Here is a 14,410-nt window from a genome sequence, read left to right as displayed (position 1 = left end):
CAGGTGTGATCTAGAGAGTGCAGGACTCAGGTATGATCCAGAGAGTACAGGACTCAAGTGTGATCCAGAGAGTTCAGGATCAGGAGGGATCCAGAGCCTGTAGTTGTATGTGGGGGAAGGGAAGAAGAAAAGTCAGGAAAATTGTGAGTCTGGGTAATATGGTGAGGATTGTCAGAACAGGGTGAGCATGTGTCTGGTGCTTGGTGTAGAAGGCTGCCTGTGCCTGCACCTGAGGTAATGGCGGATACCACCACTTGGCTTCTGGGTCTGTTCCTAACCATATCTGTAAGTTTTCTCACCTGCCTGAAATGTGAGCAGTATGCCTCTTTAATTCTAATTCTTTGACTGATTATCCCTTAAAAATAAACCAAGAACTTGGAAAGGAGACACATGCATGGATTCAATATCAGTACTTTCTCTTCAGATTGAATTCTGATCTGCTGTTCACCCCCATGACGTTCCCTATGGGAAACAAACTTCTGGATCACTCTTGATGCCCCTGTACTGTGCAGCCATTGTTCTAGCCGAGAGCTAGTAGGAGCTTGATTGTGCGTGTGTGTGTGTGTGTGTGTGTGTGTGTGTGTGTGTGTGTGTGTCACTGGTTGTTGCTCGGTGTGGTGAGGCCTCTAAATAATGTTAGGATGGTGTTCCAATTGTGTGGGTCATCAGGTGTGACTCCTATGCTCTATTTAGTAAGCTCTGTCAGCTCAAGGTAGGAACTGTGTCTGTGTGGACGTGTGTGCCCCTGCCAGACTCAGATCTGCATGCTCCTCTGGCCTTCAGCTGGTCCATCAACTTTCTGCCACACTTCCTGTTATGTACTTGGGGCTTTGGTTTTCAACTGTGCTGGATTTGAACTCAGCTCAGAATTTCAGCAAATCATTCATCATTTGAAGATTTACCCTTTAAAATTCTGAATATATTTTTAATTAATATATATCACTTTTCTCTTCCCTTCTCCTCCCTCTAGCCCTTCCCATGTCCCCTCCCTCTGATCCCTCTCATAACCCCTTACAAGACAGGTATAGGAAATAGGATTCCATGTGCCCAGGAATTAAGGCCAACAACCGACCCGTGAGACCTTGTGTGAACTACTGCTTTTGTGAACACACATTGGCTAATTTCAGGTTAAGTGAGATAATAGTACATGTGGGTTTGGACCAAACTAAGAACGCAGACATAGCTGACGAGGTTTCTCCTTCCTCCTGTTGGGTCACCGTATTCTATGAGCTGTTGGGTTGACCTTTCCACCGTGTCTCCCCAGGACTTTGTGTCCACGGTCATCCGTCTACTTGACAGTCCATCTGCTGCCATCAGAGCCAAAGCCTTCCTGGTGCTGCTTCACGTCCTGATTCACAACCGGGACATGCTGCTGCTGAGCTGCCAAGCCAGGTACACCGCCTCTCAGAGGGTCTGTCGGGGCCCGTTGACCAGTGGTTTGTGTGTGTCCTGTAGACTGCTTATTATTGGCCGCTATGTATCTGATATTGAAAACCTTTTCTGAAGTTTACCAAGAGTTTAATCTATCTCTGCTATCCTCAGCTTCTAAGCCCAGAGAGGACCCTGAGCACAAGGCAGTGAGGTCTCAATCTGGTGGGCTTTGTGCCTTCCGGGGACGGTGGTTTGCCTGGAAGCCTCTAGGCTGAGAAGCTCAAGGCCCCCGTGTGGGGGTGGTTCAAGAGCAGTCCTGGGCTAGTGTCTGTCTGTCACTTTGAGACTTTTTATTTTGTTTGTTCTTTTTAGAAAGGGATGGTTTTGTAGCCCAGGCTAGCCATGAGCTCTTGGTCCTCCTGCCTTAGCCTCCCCAGTCCACCACCCTGGCTTTCTCTCTGTTTCACCCTTCCTGTCAAAGGAAGAGCTGTCCCGGGTGCCCCAGAGTTCTGTTTGTGCTTGGCTCCTTCTCACTAACATTGCTTCAGTTCCTCAGCCCTGCTCCACTGGGGTCCAGAGTCCTGAAAACCTAGTTGATAACTTTTCATTTGGAGCCTGGAGCTCACTGTGTAGCCCAGGCTGACCTTGAAGTTGTGATCTTCATGTGTCAACCTCCCCAAGAGGTGGGATTACAGACCTCCTCAAAACCCTGGGGCTTGTTCAGTTAGGCCGGGGCCCTCCACACCCTCCTGTGAGAGGTTGTTCTGCTCAGAGCAGCTGCGGTGACCTCAGGATGGTAGTGACAGTTTCATGTGGAGGATCCTGCTCTGTAAACCCTCCCAGGACAGCGCTGGGGCTGGAGTCTCAGCTGTGGTGCCTAAGCTTCTAGCTGTGTACAGAGTGTGGCCTGGAGGAGTAGTCTCTACACACGATGGCACAATACAGTGAGCTGGGTGTAAGCTTCCGGTTGTGTACAGAGTGTGGCCTGGAGGAGTAGTCTCTACACACTGCGGCGCAATGCAATGAGCCGGGTGGCCTAGGTAGGTGTGCAGATTGTGCAGTTGATGGCCTGAGTGTGACACTAGTCCCTGAGGCCATGCAGCTCTGAAGTGTGGCTCCTCCTGTGTGTATGCTGTGTGATCCAGAGCAGGACTCACATGGCTGCTGGGCCAGCCTGTGAGGGATGGCACCTTCTCCCTCACCTGTGTGTGTTGCATTTGGTCAGTCACTGAGCCGTGGGGACATCAGCAGGCTGAGAGCATCCCTGTGCATGTCGGAAGCCTTGAAGGAGAATGAACAGGATGACCATGCAGCTCACAGCAAAGCAGCTAATGGAGGAGACAATTCCAGCTGTCCTTGTGACTCTGAGAGAGGTTTTATGAACATCAGCAGAACTGAAAAGAGATGGCCTCTGCAGGGACGGCCCTGGGGCTTCGGAAGGCTGTATAAACCGTTGAACCAATGGCAAAGACCCAGGATTGGGATTTGGGGGGGGGGGGGGCTGGGACAGATGATTTTTAACTCAGAAAGTTGGAGCAGGCTTCTTCCAGATGCAAGCATTCTCTTTTGGTCCTCGCTTGACCTTGGACAGTGTTAGAAAGACCAGTGACAAGGAGACTGAGGCAGAGTGGGAGACGGTGGCCAGGTGGACTTGTTACCTCACAGCTGTGCTTTGAATCCTGGGAAGCTGACCGACAGCCCGCTCACCCAGCAGGAAGGAAGCAGCTGAGGGGCTTCACAGTCTACAAGGGAAGAGACAGACTTGAGACAGAATTCTGGGAAGGCTGGAATTGGGGTACCAGGCACTCCAGCCGCTGTCCCCTATAGAGAGCCCCCAGAGGCTCCTTGTCTCTGGAACTGAGGTGGACAGTTTCAGAGGAATAGTACCCACGGTGGATCTGTGGCTTCCGTGGGCCACTTCCATCCCCTTTTCACCGGAGGGTGATATCACCTGAGGTTGTGATGGACACACCTCTTCCCCTGGCCGCTGCCTTCATCTCTCATGGCCTCAGGTCTGTCTTGGTGGCTGATATTCCTCTCTACACAGTGTGTCCTTTCTCTCTTTGGTTTAAAGATACTTTCTTCCCATTCAAGTTCAGAATTTTATATAAAATCTTTGGGGAATTGTTGCTAGAGTTTTCCTGCCTGGCCCACAGTCAGGACAAATGTCTCTCACCTGCCAGTCCCACAGCCACTCAGACCCAACCAAGTAAACACAGAGACTTATATTGGTTACAAACTGTATGGCCGTGGCAGGCTTTTTGCTAACTGTTCTTACAGCTTAAATTAATGCATTTCTATTAATCTATACCTTGCCACATGGCTCGTGGCTTACCGGCATCTTCACATGCTGTTTGTCATTGTGGCGGCTGGCAGTGTCTCTCTGACTCAGCCTTCCACTTCCCAGAATTCTTCTCCTCCTTGTCCCGCCTATACTTCCTGCCTAGCTAACGGCCAATCAGTATTTTATTGACCAATCAGCAACACATTTGCCATACAGAGCATCCCATAGCACTTCCCCTATTTTTTTTTTTTCAAAAAGGAAGGTTTTAACCTTAACAAAGTAAAATTACATATAATTTGGGGATTTGGGTGTAGCTTCTCTTACTACTTCCTGCTGGAGGGGGGCGCTGTATCTTATGGGGATACAAAGAAAATTTTAGGATTATGGAATAGTCCATGAGGCTGTATTGTCTGAGCCAGTTGCCTTCAAACCGTTCTGGATGTTGGATCATCTGGGCCATGGTGTCATTGGAGACCTTCAGGGGGTCTTGGCTGGTCAAACCTGATGTATCTTAATCTGGAACAAATCCATAGCCTTTGGCTTTCTGTGGGAACAAAAGCAGAGTCTCCTTTCCAAAGTAACATATCCTTATATCCAAATTTTGAAGCCAAGGTACCTTTAAAATATACATTTTGGCATAACTCAACAGCTTTTACAATCAAATGTTTTTCTGCAGTTAAAAATCCCAAAGACAACACAATCCAGATTCTCTGTGTAATATTCATCTTCACGTGGCTTATTTTTTACATTAATTTTACTGTCTCTTTATTTATTTTATTTATTTATTTATTTATTTTGGTTTTTCGAGACAGGGTTTCTCTGTGTAGCTTTGCGCCTTTCCTGGAACTCACTTGGTAGCCCAGGCTGGCCTTGAACTCACAGAGATCTGCCTGGCTCTGCCTCCCGAGTGCTGGGATTAAAGGCGCACGCCACCACCGCCCTGCTTTACTGTTTCTTTAAAGACTTTATTTTTAAAACTATGTATTTGTTTATATAACTGTATATATCAGCTTTTTTGTCTCTTTCAAGCCTCCATATATTTTACACATTGTAAACTATTACATCTGAATCTGTCTTATTGTGAATCTATTACTTTAAACTGCAGCAGCTGTGGCTGCTGGCTCCACCCACCTCAGCTTCCCAGCATGGCTACGTCTTCCGCCAGCTCTGGGAGCTATCATGGGTCTATGCTTTTAGCCAAGCAGGGTGTAGCCCAGAAACTTCTTTTTTGTTTTATACTAGCAAAGGCTAAATCCACCACGCAGCTTAATGTACCACTTGCAAAGGCCTCATTCCCGCCATACTGCAGGTCGAGCACGCTAGGAACCCACAAGTAGCTCAAACCGGCAGCTGCCGCTCATTTGAGAGAGACAATTAGGAACTGTTTTTAGCTCCGTTTTAGAATCTTTTTTCTCAGTTTTTAGGTGGAAACTCTTGCCACCACGTTGGATGCCAGGGAATATTTCTTGAATCTTTGGATTCATATCTTTTGAGTCAATTTGATTTTCAGCCATGACTTTTTAAAATACGTTTCCATCCCTCTTGCCCTGGACTCCCCTTGGAGACCGGTGACGCATGTGTAAGGTCTCAGTTAATTGTCCTGTTGTTACCAGAGCCTCCACTTTTTGTCCCCTCTGGGTTTTCGGCTTTATAATCTCAAATGATCTCGTCTCACATTCCCGGTACAACTTTCAATTTTCTATGCTGTTGAATTGAGTTCATCTGGTGAAGTTTTTTGCATTTTTCATTTGGTTCATTTTTATGAACTTTTTAAAAATTTAAGACTTTAAATTCTTTCATTGGATTTAAGAGAATTTTCAGTGCTTTTTGGAAATTTTAATTTTTGACGACATTTTTTCTAGTGTTGGGGCCATGCATGCCCCTGACACACACATGGAGTTTGGAGGGCACTCTGTGGGAGTTTTTGCCCTCCTCCCACCTTCTGAGTCCTGGGGATGGAACCCGGTCACAGTGTGGCAGCAGCTACCTTTACTTGCTGCTCCCATTATCAAAGTTCTTTTATGGTGTCTGTCGATTACTCTTCCCAGCACAGGACTCACGCTGCTGTTCACCTGTCCAGCCTGGTGTTGGGTAGTGTTGTGATTCCCAGGGCTTTATCTTGATGGGTGGTATTTGAAGGTGTTCTGGATGTTCTGCTTCCCAGGAGGTCCGAGTCTCTCTTCACGCTGCATTGGTAGGTCTGGGGTGTGGAGGAGGGGGTGCTGGTCTCTGGACCTCTGACACTTCTCTTCTGTGGGAATTAGGTCATTGCCTTGTGAATGGAAGGCCGTTGCCAGACAGACACTGATCCTGCTGCTCCTGGGGACCCTGAAAGGGGCCCAGCTTTGCTGGGTGGGAAATGGAAGGTCAGCCCATGACTCTCGACTTCCCTTCTTCCCAGGAGAACTGGGCCACTGGTGTGGGCTTCATCCTTGCAAGGGGAAGAGGCCCTCCCAGCTGGGGACCTGGAGCAGGCACTACAGTGGAAGGCCGACTCCTATGGCCCACTAGAACCATGGAGGGGGAGGGAGAAGTCCTGTGTGGCGTCCATTTGATCTGTTAGCTCTCTTTTTACATGGGGCTCGGGAAAGACTCGTTGGAACCGTTCTGGGACGCAGGCTTTGGAAGTACTCCGGTAATAGCTGAGGAACGGAGGAAATGAAGGAGACTCACGGCCGCACTGTTTCTTACGTGTCCCCCGTCCCCCCACCCCTGTTCTCCAGGCAGCCCACCTCCTGTTTACTCTCTGGAGTCTAATTAAGCTTGTTTTAATGTTTTAAAATTTATATTACTATTATGTCCAGTGGTTATTGGTTGTGATAGAGAACTCAGAAAAGTGAGGCCGCTCCGTATCAGCAGAAGAGGGAATTACAAATCACTTTTGAATATTGCACATAGAAATTCTAGTTGCTGCAGCCTTCAGGAACGAGCTGGGGAATGTCTTTGACAGTAAATGCTACACTTGACATTTGGCCACTATGAACGTGAGTCGTTGAGGTTCCATGCCCCAGGGTGTCCAGTGGGTGTTGTTACGGCCAGCGCTGATGGCATGGGATCCTGTGAGTAGTCATTGATTGACCTGGGGGCGCTCACTGGGTGCCGATAAGGGAGGAAGGGAAGGGCCGGTTCTATGTTAAAAATGAACATATTTTGGTAAAAGAACTCTCTGTGGCAGGACACATCTATTTTCATGTATCTGCATAACACCCTTCAAAAATAGGAACCGAAGAAAGTTATCAAATTGATTATCTGAGGCAGGTGGGGCAGAGGGGTTACTTGCCTCCATTCACTTGTTTTAGGTTGTTACACTAAGAGTGTGAAGGGACCCCAGTGGCTCACAGCTCTAAATACTTGCTCCCCAGTTGGTGGGGCTAGTTTGAAGGTCGTGACAGGTGGAACCTACTAGGGATGGCTGTGGGGGGCCTGCTCCCACTTTTTTCCCAGGGTACTGTTGAGGAGTGAGGGATAAGAGATTTAGATAGAAATATAGAGGGGAGAGAGACAGAAACACAGACTACCCTCAGGAGGGCCTAGATCCTTATCTGCCAGCCCCTTCTGTCTTTTTTTTTTTTTTTTGGTTTTTCGAGATAGGGTTTCTCTGTGTAGCTTTGCGCCTTTCCTGGATCTTGCTCTGTAGCCCAGGCTGGCCTCGAACTCACAAAGATCCACCTGCCTCTGCCTCCCGAGTGCTGGGATTAAAGACGTGTGCCACCGCCGCCGGGCCCCTTCTGTCTCCTCTAAAGGGCTTTTTATAGGAATGCCAAGAGGTGGAGTAAAAGACCTCCCCCAGCACAGCCACGTTCAGACACTTCCAAACACCTAGTAACCACGCACGTGGTCAATCCATCCCCTTATGCAGCCCTGCTGTGTAAAGCAAGCTCAGCTCTCACTGGGAAACCTCTGTGGGCCTCCACAGGTGGCCCTTGAAGTCCAATCCTTCCCTTGGTTCTGGTCCAGCTCCCTGTTTCCTATGAGGAGTGGAGAGCTGGCTTCGGCTCCTGTGGCCATGAACTCTGCCATCCTTCTCTCCTGTGGCGGACTCACTGCACTCTCTGAGATGAGCAAAGTCGCTAAGACCGTAAGGTAAGGTTCACTCCTGTAATTAAAAACAAATCCGAGCGGATAGGGGAACATTAGCAATGTCAGCCCCTGCTGTCAGCTGGTCATAATGAACGAAGGGAGGGCTTTTGAGGGGACTCAGCAGGTAAAGGCACCACCAAAGGCTGATGACCAGAGTCCAATCCCTGGAGCCCACATGGTGGAAGGAGAGAATAGATTTTCTGCACGGTGTCCTCTGACTTCTACATGCGTGCTGTGGCGTGTGTGTATCTGTACTCCACACACAGACAAATCAGACAAACAAACAAATGTGATAAAAAAAAAACAAAACAACAAAAACAAAAAAAACCAAAAGGGTTACGGGATCCTTAAGACAGTAAAATTGATTTTTTTTTTCTAGACTTGGGAATTTGACTTGGTGATGTCAATTGTTCTCAGGAAGACAGTGTCAAGGTGGAGGGTGGCTGGCTTCTGTTTCCTTTGCGGCCCAGGGGCTAAGTTGCTGTGTCTGTAAGAGCTGAGTAGGAGAGCACACAGGTGAACTGTGTGGTGAGTTTGTCTGGATCCTCCCTTTCCTGGTCCCTGCTGCTCTTCTAGCAGCTGAGTCCCACACGCCATCTTGTTGCCTGTCTGCCACTGACGGCGCTTCCCACCCTCAGCCTGTGATGACCTTTATGGTACTTGGTGGATGTTTTTTCTGCTTCTTGTCATCACCGCCATCTCTTGATGGTCTATATTTCAGCACATTTTCTGCGATGTCAGCTCTCCCATCCCTCTGCCGTGGAACTGAGCCGTCAGCATCAGATAGAAAGGATGTGACAGCTCCCAAACGTCCACCCCTTTCTTCAGATGGCTCTGCACTCAGATTGAGTGTGACAAGTGATGAAATGGGGCCTTCAGCATCTCTGGGTGTGACTGGAGCTTCGGGGGATGGATGGTTCTATCAGTTCATGAGGAGGTGTGTGTGAGCTGGGTGTGAGCGCCTCCTGAGGGATCAGACTTTCTAGAGGCTTTCTTTCCCCTCCCCCATGCATCTCTGTTAATATGGAAATCAGTGGAATAAAAAAAATACCTGCTTTGATCTTAAAAGAAAGATTTTCTTAAAGAAATATTTACTCTGGATAATTGGTTAACCGTGTGGGAAAATTTATTTTCTATGCTTATACAAAAGTTAATTCCAGATGGATTAAAGAATTATATACCCCAAAGAAACCATAAACAGCTGGAAGAGAGTATGTTTAAATTTGAGAGAGAAAAAGAAGCACAGAGGCAAATACTTGGTTTGTCTTTGTATGATCTGGAAACTTCTCCTTCCCTTAAAAACCATAGGTAAAGCACTGGGTGCTCCTGCAGAGGACCCAGTTCAGTTCCCAGTACCCACAAGCACTGGGTGCTCCTGCAGAGGACCCAGTTCAGTTCCCAGTACACAGTACCTGTAACTCCAGCTCCAGGGGTTGTGATGTCCTCAGACTTCCATCAGTGTTGTGCACACATGGGGCACATCCATGAAGGCACAACACCTGTGCTCGTAAATAAAACCATAGATAAACCTTATATGCCCACAAAAGTTCAAAGATTTTGTTTCACACATAATAATCTCTCTGCTTTAAAGGGGTTTCTAATGACAGGGATAGATAATTTGCATCACAAATAATTGAAGAAATGGCCAGAGAGATCCAGTGTGTGGTGCTTGCTCTGTGGGTCTGGAGAACTGAGTTCAACTCCTGGAAACCTTGCAGGTGTGTGTGAAGAGAACAGCTCCTGCAGGTTGTCTCTGCCTCCACGTGCATGTCATGGCATGTGTGTCTACATATGATAAAAATAATGATAAAAATTAAGACAGTAATTGAAGATGCAAATTAAGGTGACACTAAAGGGTAAAAGCAGTGTTGCCGTCATACGTCTGAAATGCAGATGGTGGGGGGTTGTTACCCATTGAGGCTGTGGGTGGGGGCACTTGTTACCCCTTGAGGCTGCCTTTGAATGGGCAGTTTGGGGTGTGTCTTTGGAACCTGATTGTTCCCAGCACCGTGAGCGAACCTGCACAGGTGTGTGCTTCTCTAGTGAGCCTAAGCAGCAGACCAACACCCTGTGACTCTTTGCCCAACTCTGCTTTTTTTTTTTTTTTTTTTTTTTTTTTTGTTTTTTTGAGACAGGGTTTCTCTGTGTAGCTTTGCGCCTTTCCTGGGACTCACTTGGTAGTCCAGGCTGGCCTCGAACTCACAGAGATCCGCCTGGCTCTGCCTCCCGAGTGCTGGGATTAAAGGCGTGCGCCACCACCGCCCGGCCTAACTCTGCTTTTGCGGGGCTCCTGAGTAGCCTCCACCTTTGACACTGTGGCCTTGTCATACATGGGCTCATTGTGGACGCACAGAGGCGTCTCAAGGATTCTGTGACATTTGCAGAGTGTGTCATTTTATCTGCGTGATTGCTGACACCATCCTCTAGGTTGGAGTCTGTCAGTGGACGTGCCCATCTTGTGGAAACAATTGCATGCTATCTCTCTTTTTTCTAGAACTTCCCTTTCCTTTTCATATTATATCAGCTGTTCTCCGTTGCTGTGATAGAACAGCGTATGGAAGAGTGCATTTTGGGCTGCGATTCCAGAAGGGAAGGCCATAATGTTGGGGAGGCGTGGTAGTAGGTTGCTGGAGCAGGACACTGAGAGACTGCATCTTCAACCGTGTGCGAAACAGGCTGAAGGAACACAAGGCTGTGAACTCTCAGAAGTTGCCCTGTGACAGATTTTCCTCCAGCCAGCCTTCATGTCCTAAGCATTCCATAATCCCCTGAACAGCGCCACCCAGTGAAGACGAAGCCCAAATGCATGAGCCTGTGGGAACATTTCTCAATTAAATCACCACACATGCATGTACATGTGTCATGTGCATGTGTAGGTGTATGTTTGCATTTGGGCACGTGTGTGTGCATGTGTGTGTACTTGCATGTGTGCACATGTGTGTGTTTATGTGCAGTGCAGTGTGTGTGTGTGTGTGTTTGTGTGTGTGTGTGTGTGTGTGTGTGTGTGTGTGTGTGTAGGCCCAAGGCCAATCTCTCTTCCACCTTATTCTCTGAGCTAGGCTGTCTCAATCAAATCCAGAGCTCATTTGATAGGGCTAGTCTTTGAATCTAGCTTGCTGTGGGGATCCCGTCTTGGACTTCTGAGGCTGGAATTACAGATGGGTCACTACGCCCACTTGGTCTCTCTGTGAGATCGGAATCTGGTCTTCTTGCTTCCACAGTGTGTGCTCTGCCCACTGAGCCCCTCCTCGAGGTTTTCTTCCCTAGAGCCTGAGTTTCTAACCGGCTGCTGACAGTTCGCTTTGCTCCATGGCAGCCTGCAGCTGCACCTTAGCCCTGCTCAGCTGGAAGGCAGGATGCAGCTTCTGTGGTTTGACGGTGTCCCCTGAGGGTCTCCTGAGGGTCACACTGGTTAGGTCTGTAGTGTGCTGTGTCCCCCCTTTCAGCACTTGACTCTGTTTCTCTCTGCCAGCCAGTCAGGGTTCGGACTGGCCTTGCACAGTGGGAGAGCGGAGCCCCCTCCCACATGGCGGGGGGAGGGTTCTGACTCAGTCAGGGTCATCTTGGCCCTGTTGATGATGGCCTGCTGCTGTGTGCCAGCTGCTGTGTGCCCGCACTACTGGATAACAACAGGCAACTTGGATCCCATGATGCACTGGTGCCAGCATTCATGTTTCGTCTCTGTGAGAAGCTCCTAATTTACCAACGAGAGCATGGCTTTGCTCTAAAAGCCCAAAGATCCGTGCTGCAACTCACTGTGCTGGCGTGTTCTGTGCTGGCGAGTTCTGGGCCCCCTATACTGCAGGCACTCCAGAGTGACTGGTCGTGCTCCAGCAGAAGGCCCCAGGGAACATTCTAGACTCTCATTTTTCCTTTCTGGTCATACTAATTCTTACGTTTCATGCCAGTCAGCATATGGATTCTGATAGTTGCTAAGTACAACTCTTCCAGTTACAGATTAAGGAAGTAAAGAACCAACTAGAGTAGGCCTGTAGAAATGTTGGGGCTCCTGTAACTTGAATTTGGGTCAAAAGTCCATTTATCACCTGGCCACCATAGCTGAGTCAAAACTGATCAGACATGAATGTGTTAGATTCGGGGAGGAGTTTGCCAAGGACCCTGGCAGGGATGGGGGAGAGAGGAAAGGCACATTCCACAAATATTTAAAGCAAATTATTCCTGAATGGGAAGAAACCAGTGCTATAGTAACAGCATGTGCAGTGGACAGATAATGGGTTCAGCATGGAAGGAACTAGAAGGAACTGAGGGGAAGCACCATGGCTCCATTCTCTAAGAAATACAGTTTGCTGTATTGGGGTAGAACAGTCTAAAATGTTCATGGTCACCGCATGCAAAGGACCCCATTTTATCCTCCTTATCCAAAGTGAGTTCATAGAGTGTAGGGTGTCTCTGTGTGTGGGGGGGGTTGGTCTTGTCAGCTGCCTGTGAGCACCCTGGTGAGGGCAGTTGTTGGGCAGCCTCACGGTGTGCTCACTGGTGCGCGCAGCGCTGGTTCTCAGCAAACAGATGGAGGTTTTCTTACGGGCTCACTCTGCAGCAGGGTTTCACAATGTGACTTTACCTTAAGGAAAGGTATTTTAGACTTTGGAAATTAAATAGCACATCATTAAATTTTGTTGTGAATAATTTAGATTTTAGAGAATATTTGAATCCTTAAAGACATGTAGGAATGTGCTTTTATATACTCTGCAGATTTGGGGGACAGTTTTTTCTTTTGATTCTTTGACTACCAAAAGCTAAGCAACCCCCTTTTGGCTGCTCTCTACATCTAGGATAGCTATTGATTTAGGGGAGTTCCCAGGGCATCGAGGAAAACTCACTTTGGAGTTATTCCAGTTTGGGTGAAGTGGCCAGGTGTTCTCCTGCATTCCAGAGGCAAGCGTCAGTGTTGTCTGGAGAAGGCTGACTGCAGGGCCGCACAGTGCTACTCTAAGTGCACGTGCAGAGGCTGTCCTCAGTGGAGACTGGAGTCCTCTGGGACCAGGATTCAGAGTCCGAGGGATAGAAAAGATGGAACCTAGGAGCCTGGGGTGGGGGCCATGGGAAAAGGTTGGCGTTGCCTTATGTAAATGTCAGTGGAGGACAAAGAAACCTCTCCCTAAGTTCACCATGCAAGACCAGGTAGGTGTGTAGTACATTTGCTTCTGAAAAGGTGACAGAAAAACAGACTCTTGACAACCATGGGCTCAGTTCACGGTTCTGCTGACAGGTCCCACAAGCTGCATCATAAAGGAAATACTGATATATATTAACTTAAAGTTAGGAACTTCTGTTATATTCAAAGTTAAAAACAAACAAAACAACCCAAATCAAGCCACAGACCAGGAGAAGGCACGTGTCACATGAATAATCCCCCATCGAGCTTCTAACCCAAAGGACCAGAGAATCCAGGAGAAAAACAAACAAGACTTAATGGGCCCTTCACACACGCGTCTATCCCTAGATGTTCAGTTAACACATGAGAAGATGCTGAGCTTCATGAGGATCAGGACAGCTCATAGCATATCTGTCTCATGTGTGTATACACACACACACACACACACACACACACACACACACACGCATGCACACACATGTACAGCAGACATCTTAAACTAACGGACAGAGAGATTTGCTAATGAAACTGTTGCTGTTCACCTTTCTTTCGGTCTGTGTCCACAGTTTCCCAAAAGAACTAGAGTTCATTTGAATGGTCGGGGCTTCCAAGCAAGTTTAATATTAATGACCAACAAAAGGCTGGTACCCATGGTTCTTCTTTGATCTTGGGACACCGAGAGCCCTTTGTGTGCAAATGTCTTGGTTGGTCACCATCTGTCACTTGGAGAATGTATCTTTCCATTGGGCAAAGGCAAATGAAATCAGGATGTTGTTTACAACATGGGCAGAGATGTTTAATGCAGCCTTGCTTCTGCATAAATGTCCAAGCTTGTAAAGTGCAGCTGACTATGCCTGGCCAGTCAACATGGCTGGGACGGCATCTCTGGAAACACTTGACTCAGTGGCGTTTAAAACAGACACCATCTATCTTATCGTGAGCAGTAATCTTTGCCTGGTGCTCTTTGCAGGCTGGTGATGTACATCGAGAGAGACAGCAGAAAGACCTCCCCGGGCAAGGAGCTGCAGGGTGGGAGCGAGTACCTGGCCAGGTGCCTGGATCTCCTCATCCAGCACATGGTACAGGAGCCACCACGGATCCTAGGTAAATGACAGCCGCCTTATCCAGTCCCTTAGTTGTTACCTTTCTGCAGTGTGTTCTGCATAGCTTCTTACCCAGTCTTGCTTTTCTTCTATTTTAAAAATTAATTACTTGGGAATTTTATATGTTGTTTGAACATATTCACCCCCCTCAACTCCTCCCCTTCCCACCCTCTCAGCCTTCCCATCCCTTCCCACCCAACTTTGACTTCCTCCTCCTCCTTGTCATTGTTATCTTTGTCAGTCTCCTTCATCTTCTTTTACTCCTCCTCCTCCTCCTCCAGCTCCTCCTCCAGCTCCTCCTCCTCCTCCTCCTCCTCCTCCTCCTCCTCCTCCTCTTCTTTCTTTCCCAGTCAAGCCCAGTCTGTGTTGTCCAGTTCGTCTTGGGATTGGGGCTCTGAGGTGTGATCAGTCCACTACGGTGTATCAGTAAAATAAAAGAAAGCAACCCACTAACTG

The 14,410-nt window shown here is 48.0% G+C and overlaps 1 protein-coding gene across 4 annotated transcripts in view; it reads left to right on the top strand.

Moving 5' to 3' along the window:
• The window catches only part of Ulk4 (unc-51 like kinase 4), a 312,713-nt gene that overhangs the window by 84,862 nt on the left and 213,441 nt on the right, over window positions 1–14,410 (top strand). For all 4 annotated transcript variants that reach the window (XM_059268917.1, XM_059268919.1, XM_059268918.1 and 1 more), the window contains exons 22-23: window positions 1,265–1,392; window positions 13,822–13,955. In XM_059268917.1, the coding sequence (XP_059124900.1) occupies window positions 1,265–1,392; window positions 13,822–13,955 (262 nt within the window). The remainder of the gene's footprint in view (window positions 1–1,264; window positions 1,393–13,821; window positions 13,956–14,410) is intronic.

The sequence above is a fragment of the Peromyscus eremicus genome, chromosome 7 (genome assembly GCF_949786415.1).
Source record: "Peromyscus eremicus chromosome 7, PerEre_H2_v1, whole genome shotgun sequence".
NCBI classification, from domain to species: Eukaryota; Metazoa; Chordata; class Mammalia; order Rodentia; family Cricetidae; genus Peromyscus; species Peromyscus eremicus.
The sequence above is the reverse complement of the archived record's forward strand: the minus strand, read 5'-3'. Positions and strand labels throughout refer to the sequence as shown.